The sequence below is a fragment of the Apis florea genome, unplaced genomic scaffold (genome assembly GCF_048593485.1).
Source record: "Apis florea isolate Af1SG1 unplaced genomic scaffold, ASM4859348v1 contig_2899_pilon, whole genome shotgun sequence".
Taxonomy (NCBI): domain Eukaryota; kingdom Metazoa; phylum Arthropoda; class Insecta; order Hymenoptera; family Apidae; genus Apis; species Apis florea.
Genome location: NW_028256666.1, coordinates 159580 through 175751, shown reverse-complemented (window position 1 = coordinate 175751; position 16172 = coordinate 159580). Strand labels below are relative to the sequence as shown.

The window sequence follows — 16172 nt, the reverse complement described above, 5'->3', positions numbered from 1 at the left end:
ACAACAAGCACAAAAGTTAGTTACAGAAAAAACTTGCAAAAATATTGTAATATTATTTATAATAATTATAAACTTATTTATTAAATTGTAAAATTTAAATTGGATAGAATGAGAGAGTAAAGACAGTGATATAACAGAGTAATCTCACTTTATCTGTGTGTCATTTCATCTAATCTTAACTTATTTTTCTATATCAACTTTGTATTTATTTTGGCCACTAGAATCAAGCTTTCAAAATTGTCCCAAATATATTAATATCCAGAACGTATATAAATGATTACTACAATTTTTAAATGTTATTATCACATATTTTAAATATTTATTATTATTACATATATGTGTATTATTTACACTATATTTAAACATTTATCTCAATATTACATTGATCGTTAATTCTGGATAAAGTTTGTAATCCATTGCAAACAAAAGGTTAAGAACCTAGAGATACTTACAGGCTGAATCTGTGCGTGGAATACCTTCTCACTGTACTTGTACGTGAGCACGTATGCGCCCAAATTGCTCTTGCTTTCCCGTACCAGGAATACGCTGAAAGAACAAGAAGATATAGTACAAGTGTATTTTAAGACCGACAGCTACGGATCTACAACGACGACGACCAATGATAGATTCAAAATTTCAACATTAAAATTAACAATTTGTTATTCGAGAATTATCGAAACCAACCACACCCAATTAATCGTAACAATCAAAATTACGCGAAAACTATGTAACAAATATTATTCGAGCATTTTAAAGTATTATCACTTATCATTTAACTAAATTTTCGGATTCGTTGTCGACACAGCTTACCCGTCAACAGAACCGTGGTCTCGAACTATCGCTGCGGCGATATCTCTTTTCAATCCTCTGTGAAACCATGGTTGCAAAACATGAAATCCATCGTCCAATCCGTGCAGTCGTACCATAGCGCAACCCTGAGGTGGCCTCGAGAATGGCCTCCACGTTCGCCGCCAATTTATCCCTTCGTTCTCGGCGATATTCTTCGCCTCTTTCGGATCTTCCACGATCCTTCCCACGCTTCCGGTAAAATCCATGGCCACGCGTGACCGCACCGATTCCTGCGAATATAAAACGCATTGCATCGTGAAAAGATTTGTTCGAGGGCAGGAAGAAAAGTTGAAAGTTAAATGGAAGACGTGCTCCCACTTTTTCCACATGCTTTCGTTCGCAACGTTCACTCGAACGTGGACTCTCTTGGTCACGGAGTTTCGATTTATCGGAGCGGAACGTTACCGTTGCACGGTTTATAATGAAACAGATGTCTGACCGCGAAAAATAAAAAAGTCAAAATTTCGACCGTTTTTTAACCATTCAATATATTTAAATTTCAATTTTTGTTTTATTTGTATGTTATTTTATTTTATTTTTATTCGAATATTTTACACGTTTTATTTTTTTTTTTTTTTTTTTTTATAAGTACAGATTTTTCGTAATTTTCATTTAACGATTCATAACAAGATTAACTCTTGTAATAAATTTTGATGGTGGTGACATTGAATTATTTTATACTTCGTGAATTTTGCAAAGAACTAATGTATTCTAATTTTGTAATAAAATATTTTTTATTAGTTATACTTATATATTTATTGTTATTTCTAACTTCTTGTGAGTTTGGTTAGAATTTCATTAAAATTTCGTCATTGTAGTTTCAATTATTCGAATTCTAGTCTCGAATCAATTAGTTTTTGATACTTTTTTTCATAAGTTATGTTACATAAGTACTGTCTATCTATAGTCCGCCTACGAAGTATTGGCTATTAACACTTCGTTCTATATAAAATATGTATGAAAATATACGTATATATCGTAATTTTTTCTATCTCGTCTTGTAATAATTATTCATAATATGCATGCATAAAAATTTCTATATTCCTGTTTCGTAAAATTAATCGATTGAAAAATTGTTGTTTAAATTTTGTATTTTACTATATTAAATTATTTTGAATAAATAAAAATGTTGTATATGTAAAAATAATATATAAAATATTTTACTTAAATATCTTCTTTTTATTAGGAGAAAAAATATTTATATTATATAATTTAATTGATATTAAAAGATGAATCACGCACGAAAGAAAATTCTTCTTATAAATATCATATCTTAATGTTTTCTTCAAGATCACGCATATTATGTACAATTTTTTTTTTTTTTTTTTTTTACATATTATAATTAACATTACTCGTGCATTCATTAATGTATATTAGTATGATCTTCGATCTTAAAATTTTTAAATTATTATGGTTAACTTATTTTTAGCGACATACATATTTATCAAAATTTTTATATATACAGTAAGTGTTATGTAGGCAGAATAACTTGATCGTATCTTGCTTGTTTTTGATAATATTAAAAAAAATGTCTTAGATAAAAATTGAATAATTTTCAGAAAAGGATATTCTAATATTATGAATTTTTTTTGTAAATCGATGCATAAATAATTTATGAAAATTATATTTATTTTTTTTTTTAATAGAATTATATAATTTTTAACGTAGCTTTTTATTTCTTACAAAAAAAAAAAAAAGTTTTAAATTATTTATATCGAAAATTTATTAAAAAAAAAATACACGATTACACATATATAAGAAAACGAATTTGATTTAAAAGTTAATTTGTAGATTATTTGATTACATACAAAAAATTTAATAATATGAAAATATATCTATTTTTAAAATCATTTTTATCTAAAACATTTTTTATATAATTAAAAATTAATATAATATAAATAATTTGAAACAAAGTGAAATTTCAAACGATCAAGTTCACTTTATTTCATTCACTCTTCTATAATATAGAATTGAAGCATTTAAAAATGTTCGATTAAACAATTTACTGTTTAAATTGTTTTATTTTAACTTAATAAAAAGATAATTAAATTCCACTCGTAATAATAAATTTATATACACTTTTTAATAGACTATATAATATAAGAAAGAAAGAGATATATTTTTTATACAGCTAGACGATCGTTTAAGTGCGCGACACAGCTCACCGGTACTTAAAGCCGTAAGACTTACGCGGAAGCGGGAACAGATCGATGATGAAACGTGTCGAGCGAATGTTTCAAAAGAAGTATTCGCACATACATTGTTCAAAAGATTGAAAAGTTAATGAAAAAAAAATCACGAGACGAAGAAGGGTTGATAACCCCTGAGACGCCTGTTGCTAGGCAAGGCATCGAATGGATGCATCGTTGGATGGTGCAACGATTTCAATTGAAATCGAACTCTGATTCGAACTCGTTCCCATTGCACTGTAATCGTTCTTCTACCGCGTGATTACTCGCACATCGTTTCTCCGACAATGAGAAACGATTCGTGGATGCTCGTCCATATTCGTCAATATTCGCCACTGGTCGACGCGGGAGGGGCGGTAGGGGCGGCCTTATGTAACGTCGCCGCACCTGCGTTCAATGCCGCTACGATATTTTCTGCGAACGGAAATACACGAGACTCGACGAATGTAGGTCAACTTTGTGTTTTCGTCGTTACGATATTTACGAACGTAACGAGTCAAGACGAGACACGCCGAGGAAACGGATTGAAAAAGGATGATTTTTTTCTTTTTTTTTTTTTTTTTTTCGAAACCGTGCCGCATTGCGTCTCGGAAGAAGAAAGCATCGTATTACGAAACGTGTTGACCGATTTCATCATCGACACTCGCGTGATTGCTTCGTCGTGTTTCTTCGCGATTTATCTTGTATAAGGTACGTATAAATTACGTGTATCTACCATGGCTTCGTGGTGGAGAAGAAAACTAACGGTGGTGGAAAGAATCGAATTGCAAGCGAGCGAGATCGTTGTTGAAGAGAGAGACGCTCGTTGCGAGTAAACCCCGCGGCGAGAGAGTTAGACCGACTAGCTGGGAAACGAGTGACTCGATGAGTCGGTAGTCGAACGACAGGGGAGAAATTCATGGAGAGGGATGATGCGCGCGAGCAAAGCACGGTGGTGGGGAGAGACTCGAGAGCGCGAAGATCAAGAGAAGAAACTAGCTTCCGGTTCCTTTTTTTTTTTTACTCTCGAGTTTCCGGCTGGCTAATCGCATAGTGCCGCCGGCACCATTTTCTTTCGATCGATCGACGAACACCATGCGAATCGCTCGATACACGAATCTGAAAGCCGTCGGATAGGAGAAACGATACGGTAAAATTTCGTTTATTTGATCAACGTATTTTCAATTATACGAATTCTTTATATTTTACGATTAATTTACCGAAATAATAATTATAATTTTATATTTCCAAAGCGTAAAATTATCAAAATCAATGATCAATGAAATTGTGTAATTTTCTTTAGTGGCATCATGAACCAATTATATTCTAATTGTATCGAATAAGAAAAACCAGTTCAAGGAACGAATATAAACGTTAAAATTTCCATTATCCAAATTGATGAAGATACGAAGCGGATCTCTGGTATCGAAACTACATAGGCACTCGATTATTCGGTTTATCCTGTTCGGATAAACGAGATCCTAAACATATTTCGGTTCTCGAACGTTAGTATCGATCGCGTACCGCGTGCAAGTCCCGGCCAATCGGCGAGTGAAGCTCGCGAACTGGCGAATCGGCGAGGAACCCGCGGCGCGGAACGCGAGAGTATTTCGTGGCCGAACACCCGGACGCTCCAAGAGTCGCGGCGTCTGCCTCCTCCTAAATGATCGATAGTCGCCGCGTAGCAACAACCAACCGCCTCGGGCTTTTTGCTCGATTTTTGAAACTTTGCTTGCTTCGACGCGAGCTCCTCTCTCTCTCTCTCTCTCTCTCTCTCTCTCTGCTTTCTCCCTCCTTCGTTTTCTCGAGCGTCTCGCCTCCGGTCCGCCTCGTCACGCCTTACCACCTCCTCCTCCTCCTCTTTATCCCACCCGCTTTCTTCGCTGCACTTTTTTTCACCGATTGAAGATGGAATCGCGAACACCGCGGTCAGCCGTGATAGGATACCGATCGAAAGTGATATTATCGTGCGCACTCAGGAAGAAAAACGAGCGAAAGAAAAGAATTTTTTTATCCTTCTTCCTGGGGTAATCTTTTTTTTCTTTTTCTACGGTTAAAAGAGAGATTGTTAGGGAAAAAAGTCAAAACTTACGTTGGGCACGTTGTAGTTGACGTATCGGTCCTTTGGGCTGTCAGTTTGTTCGCACTGTTTGTTCTTGAAGGCTCTGTAATTTTCTCTCAGTTGCTTGCCGTACTATGAAATTAAACAAAATGGGATTATTGCGAGTGATTGAAAACTGCAACTTGTAAAATGTAGAATTTCTTTTCTCATGTTGTTGTTAAGAGCAAAAAGAAGATGTAATATGTAAGATATAGAAAAATTATCAAAATTTATTGGAAGGAATATTCGATCGAGAAATAATATCTATAATCGATCAAGAAGAATTGGATGAATATATCATAAAAATAAACGATTCTTAAATATGGTTACGAAAAAGATAAATTAGGAAAGCAAAGTAAGTACGTGGCTTATCTTGTATTCGGATGTAATCGATCTCTAATGAATAATTTAAATTCAAATCATTTGAATAATCGATATCATAAGTGAAAAAAATATTGTAATTTAAAAAAAATTTTTTACAAAAATTACACAAATTGAAACTCATTGTTCCAAACATTATTTTCTAATATATATACATCTGATGAATTTACATATTAAATATATATAATTACATTTACATAAATACATTAAAATTCGAAATCTTGCAAGTTAATTCATTACTTCATCACATCTGTTTTACGAGTTTGATTGCATAAATATAATAACATATAATTATGTTAGATACCATTTATTTAAAGAAATAATATATAAATTTATCTGTTTCAAAAATGGCAAGTCATTTTGTAAAAATATCACGCGAAAGAGAAAATTTAAAATGTAAATGAATAAAGTTCAACTCTTTATAATTTAATTTATTTATTTAGAAAATATATAATAATAATAATAATAATATATTAAAACGAATTTTATTCAAGCAAAAAATAATATAATAACAATTATTTGCCATAAGTCTTAACGGATAATTAAATAAAATTTAAAAAATATAAATATATATGACTTCATGACGAAGCAAGATGACATTGTAGAGAGTTAAGATGATTAAAATTGAAATAAAATAAAGATTCAAGTTATTAAAGCTCAAGTAACATGAAGATTACAACGACCTTTTATAATAGCCATTGTCATTCGTTGATATCTCTTTGTTTAATAAATGTTTTTCGCTCTCACCATAAGAAAAAATTTTTGCCTTAAAAAGTATATACTTCAATTTTAATTTGGTTTATTTTCCGATATTTAAAGAGACAAAGATAATGATAAGATTAAAATAATTGTGAAATAATTTTAGATTATTAATTCTTAAAGGATCTTTGATCCTTTCATGATAATTTTACAAAATGTTGCAAATAAGAAAATATATATATATACTTTTTTTTGAATATTAAGTATAGAAATATTACGAGGTCTAGAAATAGATATGGAAGTATATCAAAGAAATGTATTTATTATTTAATGAAAAAATATCAATAATTAGAAGATTAATGAATTTGAAATGACTTATATTTTCAATATAATCATAGGGGATAAAATTGACAAGTTGACAGATATATCATAGTATAAACATTTGAAATTTTTTTAATAAATAAATAATATATTTCAATCACTTATTTTGATGTTAAGATTTAAAAAAAAATAAAATTTGGAAATTCATGCTTGACACGCTATTATGGATTTATTGTGATTATATAGAATAAAATTTACATAGTGATAATAAGACTAAATAAATTTATATATATATATATTTTAAGATTTATATATATCATTAAAATTCATTTAACACTTTAATTTTATAATTTATCTCTCTGAAAAGTTACACTACGTTATATTAATACTGAATTTATATTTGCTTATATTAATTTTGCCTTGATTTATAAAAAATTCATAAGATTTCTTCTAAGATTTAAAAATTGTATTATATGATTTATAAAATTTATACAGTATATTTCTTATGAAATTTATAAAATTATTCGTTCGATTTTTATTCATTATTATACAATCATTTTAAGATATTTTCCAAGTTAGAAAGAATATTAAATTTCTGTATTCTAAAATAAAATCTTTAAAAAAATTTTGACCAATAAATTTTCCTTTCATTATCACATTCTACATGAAACACGATAAAAAAATGTTTTCACACTTTTTTCCTTGACATCAATCGTTTAACAGTTATTTCAAACTGCAGTTATTGATGGACAATCCTGTAATAAATAGGGAAATAAACGTAACTGTATAAACTAGCAATAAATCATTCACAACATCGAAAACTTAAAACTGTTCGAAATTCGAAAAATTTCAAATTCTCCAACCTTAAAACTGTTTGCAATTTAAAACTATCGAAATGCGAACAAAAAAAATTGCAGAGTTAAAGAAGAATTGTAATTCTTGATTAAAAAAAAAAAAAACAATAAACAATAATTTTATTAAATTTCAAGAATTTTGAGATCCCCCAAATTTTCGAAAAATCTCTAATCTATAAACAAAACTAAGAAACAAAATTTGTACACATAACACTATCAATAATCGAAAGTGAAATCGATCAAGCATCGGCCAACAGAATTTCGAACTAAATAACCGATATAATATAAGAAGAAATGACTACGATTTCACTTATCGTTCCTAGGAAAATATTACGATTCGCGTGAACGAAGAAAGTTCATAAGAATTTTTTCACGAAGAAAAAAAAAAAAAAAAAAAAAAAAGAAAAGAGAAACAATGTTGCGAAAGAATCGAATGTTTGATTACCTTGGCGAGTCTCATGGCCGTGAGCCAACAGGCGCGAGACTTTTCACTGTGGAAAGCGATGACCTTGAGTCCGGCTTCTCCAGACTCGATGGTTTTGAGTTGGCCGGTGCTGGTCGGCCTCAGGCAGATGCCCCACGGGAAGGGTGCTCCGTATCTCTTCCTGGCGTTTGTGATCTTATACACCGCGTAATCCGACAAGTGGGCGAACAGAAACGCTTGCTTCCTTTTCTGAAAATTATTTCGATTATCCAATTTAAATCATCTGTCGCCTGAGACAGACTCGTGGACAAATCGATAATTAAGTTTCTCGTTTTCTATTTGAATCAATTTGCCTCTCTGCTTTCATTTATCGAACGTTGCTCTATTCATTTTTCCGATCCGTACATGCGATACTATGAAAAGAAGAAAGAAAAAGGATAGGATACGAGAGAAAGAGCGAAAACTGATACGAAGAGGATTAGCCAATTTGACAATGCGTTTGTTTGTAGTTATAAGTGGAGCGGAGATGATGAATTCATAAATCTTCGAAACGATGAAATTAAAAGTGTTTCGTGAATGCGAAAACCGATAGCAATTGAAAGGCATCGAAACAAAGATGTAATCGGAATTGAAGCGGAACCGGTTTACGGGTAACACCAGAAGTGCACGCATCCTTGATTAGGGAAGAATGACAAGCGAGAAGATTCGCGTTACGTGCCAAATAATTTTTGTATTCTATACTCTCGTAGTAGATCGCAGAATTGTTAGAATATTAGAAATAATTGGGATTCGTCAAACAACATCGAAATATAATAGGATGATTTATGCAAATTGAGCTTAATCATTACTCTTATTATGAAATGAAGTAAAAATAAAAAGTTATAAATAGGTTTCTACCTGGAAATGGAAGCATTTTTCGATAATGATTTATTAATATTTTTGCATTAAAAATTGATTAGTTTAAAAGATGATTTTTTTAAAAATTTTAAGAAAATTTTAGCGTTTATATAAATTTTGTTTTTTATTTTCAAATCAAATATATATAGGCGATATATTCGAAATTATTTGATTTTGCTCCATGAATTATTCTATCGCTTAAAAGCTATGGATAGATCCAATTGAAACGTACATATGTATATTTTATGTTGTACAGTATTTGAATAGTCAGATTGCGAACGATAACTGGATGCGTGAACGGCGTGTCGACGAATAAGCGAATCTCAGGGGAAAAAGAAAAGAGAGAGTTCTACGAATAATAAAGAAATAAACGACTATGAATCAAGTGGGCCACATCGTATTATGATTACGATAATAATACGAGAACGTATAACGGTAGAAGTCCGTGAAAGGAGAAACAAGGTACGAAGTAGCGAAACACGGGACGAAAGAAAGAAACCGTGAGTGGGCGGATGAGACCTACCAAACGTTGGAAAGAGATTAAGAAGCCGGCTCGTTCGACGAGCTGTCCGGGATGACATTCAAATTGAAAATGATTTTCCATTTTTTTTCAAGGTTTTCAAAAGTTTTTATAAAAATTTATCTCAAATCATCACTTGTCCTCCTCCCTGTTTGCATTCATTTCACTGGAAATGACATCAATTGATAAAAAGATTAAAACTTATTCGAATCGAGAAGGTTCGACGACGTAGCATAATGGAAGAAATTTTCAATATCGCGAGAACGACTTATCAGGGAGATATGAGGAGCGAGAGGAAATATCCAAAAGTAAACGTTCAATCTAGTTCCATCGCAAAGCAAATGGTTGCAAAAGAAACTATGACTAATTTTATCGGTGAGGGAAAGATGAAGGAGACAATTTATTTTCGACTAGGTATCGTGGATGCAATACCACCCTACTCACCGTAATTCGAAAAATTAATGTTTCGATAGGCTAAAAGAATTTGGAAGAATGGCTTTCCAAATCCCATCAACGATGGCAGCGACAGCAGTAGCAGCGGCAGCAACGACGACGATGAGACGAGGATGGAGATACGATGCCGACGCCGGTGCCAATATCGATGTCGAAATTGATGATCGTCGACGGAGAAGCCGAACTAGAGAAAGAGAAAATAGATAGACAGACGCATAGATGGAAAGATAAAATAAGTAAAGCAATCATGTCTATAAAATAAATCGTAACGACCGAATAGTATATCACCATCGCGTTGTCTGGCACTATCGTAAATTTATCAAGTACGTGTATCAATAATCATTGGTCATCCAATCTTTCATCTCGACTACTTGCGAATCTTTTGCATGCGAATCAGCTTTTTGTGTCGCGTATTGTAAACCGATCAATATTCCGGTCGAATTCTGGCACCGGCTCTGACAATGATTTTAATATTGATTTTCTCTTCGATTTAATCCATTGTTATATCGATTTGCGCAAAATTATTACACGCAAATTTCACATTAATTACATAAAACTATTCCTTTTCAGTGAGATAAATGAAATGTCTGAAAGCTCGAGGAATTTTTGATTTCTGATGAAATCATGACAATTATTCAATTATCCTTTAAATCTATCGGATCGACTATTCGATCCTATCTAATTCGACGTATCGTACGAATTAAATTAACCTAATGAATTCTTATTTTCCTATGTTTATTTTTAAGAATTCGAAATTCTCGATCAAATCGCATCATTTTGAATTATATAAACCAATGATGCTAATGAACGAATTTTTATTTTTCTCGATCGGGATTCTCGATCAAATCGCGTCATTTCGAATCAACACGTCGTGACAGTCTTGTGCGATATCGGTCTTTTATTCCGACCGCTACTGGATTGACACGAACGATAGACGATTATTCCGATGAAGTAAGGTCGTGCACTATCGCTAAATAACCGGTAAATGCATACACGTATACATATACGTATCTTAAATTTCAACAAAAAAAAAAAAATACCCGTGTAAAAAAGAATATTTTTCAATACGAAGAGAAACCGGTTGCACGACCGAAAGTTTTCGAAGATTTAGTTTCGTACACCACCGACCGGTCACGTAGCATTTCCACTTACCACCCAACGAATTTCGATTCATAACGATTCGACTTTAACATGGAATTGTCCTATGAATTCAAAAAGCTTAATTTCCGATCTAACCAATTGAAATCAAAGATCTTAACGATAGATTGTCAATATGTTTATATCGTGAGAAATAGCTATCCGTTTCGCGATACCACCATGTTCTTTCCGCTCGGAAATACCGACCTATCGTACAGATCGGATTTCATAGCGCTCTACACTTGCAATCTATATACTTTTCTCTTCTTTCCTTCCTTTCCCTTTCTTCTTTTATCTTCCTATTTTGTCTCTTTCCTTGCTTTCCTTTGCTTAAAACACGATCATTTCTCACTTCAAATACAACATTGCGTCGTCCCGGCCGAGAATGAGCAAAAATAAAAACACATAATGGATTGTTTTCATTCCACAATTCAAATTCGTATCCTCGTAATCGACGATTCGATTTTTTTCGCGTCTTTTCTGAACTACGTGAAAGTGACGCGAGCGAGGAGAAGTTGTAAAAAAAAAGCGAGAAGCAAAAAATGAGTTGGACAGATAGAGGCCGCTTTTATACGAAGAAATGGAGAAAAAAAGAGAAAAATAGAGACAGAGAATAAACGAGAAAAAAGGGAGTATCATCTAGTGAGTGTAAGATGGGGAGGAATAAGCGATAGCGGGGTGCACAGAGATGGAAGCGAACTACCGGTAACAAGCAGACAGCGCGACGACGCTAATCGCGTCCTTTCCTTCTTACTTGTTCCTTTGACTTAACGAGTAATCAGTCGGATCGGTTGATTGATTCAACGATGAGATGATTAATCATGCAATTCGAATCACGTATACGTAATAACGTCGATTTTTGTCGAAGAAGTAAGAAACTTGCGCGTACGTACAATTCTTCAACAGTGTCGAAACGGCGACTGACGGAAAGGTTTGTCGCTTGCCGGTAGCCTCGTGCACAGAGACGAACAAAGATCCGAAGACTGCCGAACGACCTAGCGAACGTGACCGAACCGACCAGTCAGCTGGTTTCCCGGTGGTCGCGGCAGACTGCATCGGACGTGCGCTGCTGCGCTACCTCGCCTCTCGTTTCCTCGCGCTTCGATTACGGTCGTTCACGAACTCGCCCGAATCAGCTGGCTGCCCACCCCCGTGTTCTTCGACCCGATCCTATGCTCTACAAGTAAACCTTTTTCGTACTTCTCTCTCTATCCCCCTCTCTTTCTCTTTTTGTGTCCTCTCTCTCTCTCTCACTCTCGTCTTTCTCCCTCCACACTCCACTGTTTCATTGCTCGCCTCTATATACACATTTACAGTGATTCGCGCACGAGAAAGCTTCGCTCAATCGGTTCTAATTTCACGATTATTCGATTATCAATCGAGTTTCAAAGTAGCGAATTTATTTTATCACGAGTGGAAAAGATTTAAGAGATGGGATAGATAGTATCGATAGTATAAGTTCTCGAGGAAGAGGAAACAATTTCTAAGAACCCGGTTACACGGCTTTACGAAGCCATGTAAACTACCAAGCGGTAAAAAGAAAAAGAAAGCAGAGTATCAGTTGTTCTAAATTATACCTAGCGTTCAAACCTAACTGAATTTCCGTTCCGTTTATGAAAGATTTCGATTGTTACTCGACAAAGATGGATCGATAATTCGGTAAATCGAATACGAGTCGTCGCGTTGCGTCGGCTCGGAAAAGGCAAGCGTATCTAAACTAAAATGCTTGCGTTTCGATCGCGGAACTCTTGTCGAGTGTTGTTATCTCGGCTTCCTTTTAATCGAACGCGTCGCGTTACTTTGACAGCATGAATCGATCGATAGTAGACGAAATAACAGTCGTATATATGTAAGTAAGTGCATCGTTCTAGTTCATATTTTTTTCATTTTTTCATTTCGTGTGGTAGTTAATTTCTTAATTATCAAGTGATTTAAACAAGATATATATAAATGGAAGCAGTAAATAAGAAAATGAGGACAGGAGTGAAGAAGATAGGGAAAATATTATTAAAGGGTAGTATTTCGACACTAAAAATGATGGTGTTACGTCGTTGGAAAATCCACACCTTTCGGCTACGTGCCAAAAGGTGACAATGTATATTTTATATTTCGTTTTTAGCTTCGCTTCAATTTCTTAATTATTTAATCTTTGTTAAATGAAGCGATTAAATGAATTTTATAATTTTCTTTATTAATTTATATCGATAATTGAAAGGGTTTGATGCAAGAAAAAGAATTCTCAGAGTTCTGCTTTTTGGCAGAAATTGACTTTTCGTGAAATTGCAATTTTGGCAATGTTCCATATTGTCAACTGCAAAAATTAGACATCTCTGATAATTACATTTTTAAAATAATGTAATTTTTCAAATATAAAAATTAAAAATATAAAATTAGCTTCAAAGTTAGACAATCCTATCATTATTACAGAAATTATTTCATTTATTATATTTATTAATTTATTTATTAATTTAAAAGATGTTATTTGCGGAAAACAAGTAAAATCAAAATATAAAAGTATGTAAAATATATAAGTAAAATAAAAACTAATATTAAAAATTTATAAATATTAAATTTATTTATAATATATACAAAAATTATTAATTAAATAGAAATAGTATTTCTTTATTATAGATAGAAAACTATGAACTGAAAAATAACTTTTGGTCCTACTATTCTTATTAATATTTCTACTTAAAACTAATGCTATTAATTTTTAATCTTCATTATTTGTTTTTTATGTTAGTTGTAGTAATTTATTACCTGATTAATTATAATATATATATTATAATTAATTAACAAAATTATATTTGTATATTTAATTTTAATTTTAGCAGAAATTTATTAAAATTGTCATTACTAATCAAAGTATTTTTTATTTTAAAGCATTACTAACTAATCTCAAAGTTTGTAATAATTAAAATAATTTTTTGAAAAGTAATTTAAAATACTTTATTTCAGAGTGTTCAACTTTTAAAATTAAAATTGATTTGTATTAGAAAATACAAATAATACTTTCATTTGAAATATAAATATAAATTTCAAATAATGAAGTTATTTCTTGATTCCTTTATTTCAAATTTGGAAATAATCTTAAGCAGAAATTGTGACATCGTGTTATGTAAAGAAAAAATGCAAGTAAGTATGATATAATACAAATCAAAGTCTGATAGAATATAATTTGTATCTCTAGAACTTAAGGCATTTATAAAATAACATTTGACATATTATTTAAAATTATTGGAAATATATATTTCATGTAATTATTATAAGTAATTAAATAATAACTAAATAAATTTAAAAATAATTTTAATTTTATTTTTATTTCTTACTTTCTCTCAAATATATGAATAATCATATTGTTATCATATTTGAATAATTTGAAAGATAAATTATTTTAATTATTTTTTATATGATTTCATTTAAAAAGAATCTAAAAAAATGTTTCTTTGAAACGGATACCTCTAATTATAATTCGATTAATTAGAACTATATTTATTCCATTTTCCATTTCTTAACTTTTATTTGATATACACTTTTTGATTTTAAATGTAATTTAAATGTACTTTTTATGTACAAAAATCTCGTTTATTTATTATTACTATTTCGTTAAACATTATATTATTTATTTCTCAAACAATATTTTAAAACAATATATTTGCAAACAAATCAAATAAATTTATCTCTTTTTATGTTTCAAATAAGAAATGTTTAACCTTACTCAAAATAATTCAATTTGTATTCCTTCAACGATAAAAAAAAATAATCGCCAATATTCCCTAAATATCGATTCTACGATAAAGATCGGATCGTTTAGATAAAAGGGTAAAGTTCGTGTCGAAGAAGCAAGTGGCGATCGCGTGTCAGAACGCGAAACGAACGTGGAAACGAAACCACGGACCACTCATGCCACGTTACGCATCGCGAACGCGAACAATGACGTGGATGCAACGGGCATCGTAATATCGCGCGTGCATTGCGAAAACGTATTGTGTTTGCCCAACACCCTGAACGGAGAAACGGTGTAGGAAGTGCCGTGCGCGCGAGAGAGAAGGAGAGAGGGCCGACACGGACGAAAGGAGAAGAAGAGCGTGGCGCGAGAAACAGTGAATTAGAAAACCGGCCGTGTGCGCTTAACTGGGTTTGCTTGAAAGGACTGGATCAAGAATTGTTCTTCAATTCCAACGAAATTTGGCATGTTGATAAATATTCCGTATTTCCAATTATTCGATCGTAAAAATCTCCATATCTATCTCTTCCACTCTTAATAAGTTGTGTAGCGATAAATTTGTTTTATTAAGGAACGTTATGTGATCATAATGGATTGATTACACGTCTATAGAGCAATTTTTTTATCGGTGGAATATCACTTTATAAGTTTTTAATTCTCTTTTCTTTTTGTTTTAATTAAATTTACTAGAGTATCTCTTTTAAACAGGACGGTCTTTTTTTGTCTTGATCTTTTTGTTCACTCTTTTTTCCTTGTTTACATTTTGTTCCGTATTATTTATTATCATTATCATTATTTTTTTTTATACATCACAATCCGCTCTTTTTTTCGGTTAAAAATATTTGTATCGATTAATTTATATATTATTCACAACAACTGGTTCAAATTAAGTTTTGTCTTTATAATATTGTGGTTAAATTTTTTACATAGATCAAGGAATCAATTGATATCAATATTATAAATTTATAGTAATTTTATTTCTTATTTATAAATATTCTGTTTTCAATTTGAAAAATTGAATTATATTTAAATATTTCTTTATCAGAAATATCGTATAATAAATGTAAATTATTCGTATTGAAGAATACGAATAAATATTATATATGTAATAAATATTTATAAGAATTCATATTTCTTTTTTATTTTATTTTATTTATAAGTTTTCTTTATATAATATATTATTCTTTCAACTTTTGACAACTTGTTATAGATAAACATAACTACGAGATAAAACGAAATTTTAAATTAAAAAATAAATTCAAATTTCAGTATTTTGTTATTATTAAAAAAAAATATTTTCAAACGAATTTGTATATGTATAAAAAAACATGATAAAAATTTGAGGGTTAATTTCACTGAAATTATTGAAAGAGATTTTTTTTTATCGAAAAATAAAGTACTGTTATGCATAACCCTCCATTATTATGCTCCACATAAACACATATAAATTTTCATTAAAATCAGAAATTAATGAATTTATTTCCAAGATAATATATAATGATAACTTTTATTACTAACTGTACGTATGATAATTCAGAATCGGGCACATTTTGTTTGGAATAAATATAATGAATAAAAAGAAATAAATACAGTCATCGCTTGGGATTGTGCTTGGGTATATATCCGGAAAGGTAAATTTCT

The 16172-nt window shown here is 31.4% G+C and overlaps 1 protein-coding gene across 3 annotated transcripts in view; it reads right to left on the bottom strand.

Annotated features, from left to right (window-relative positions):
- LOC100867351 (growth factor receptor-bound protein 14) overlaps window positions 1-16172 on the bottom strand; it is a 53500-nt gene that overhangs the window by 1528 nt on the left and 35800 nt on the right. For all 3 annotated transcript variants that reach the window (XM_086907826.1, XM_086907828.1, XM_086907827.1), the window contains 4 exons: window positions 7819-8046; window positions 5110-5211; window positions 811-1079; window positions 453-546 (listed from right to left, as the gene is read on the bottom strand). In XM_086907826.1, coding sequence (XP_086763952.1) covers window positions 453-546; window positions 811-1079; window positions 5110-5211; window positions 7819-8046 — 693 coding nt within the window. The remainder of the gene's footprint in view (window positions 1-452; window positions 547-810; window positions 1080-5109; window positions 5212-7818; window positions 8047-16172) is intronic.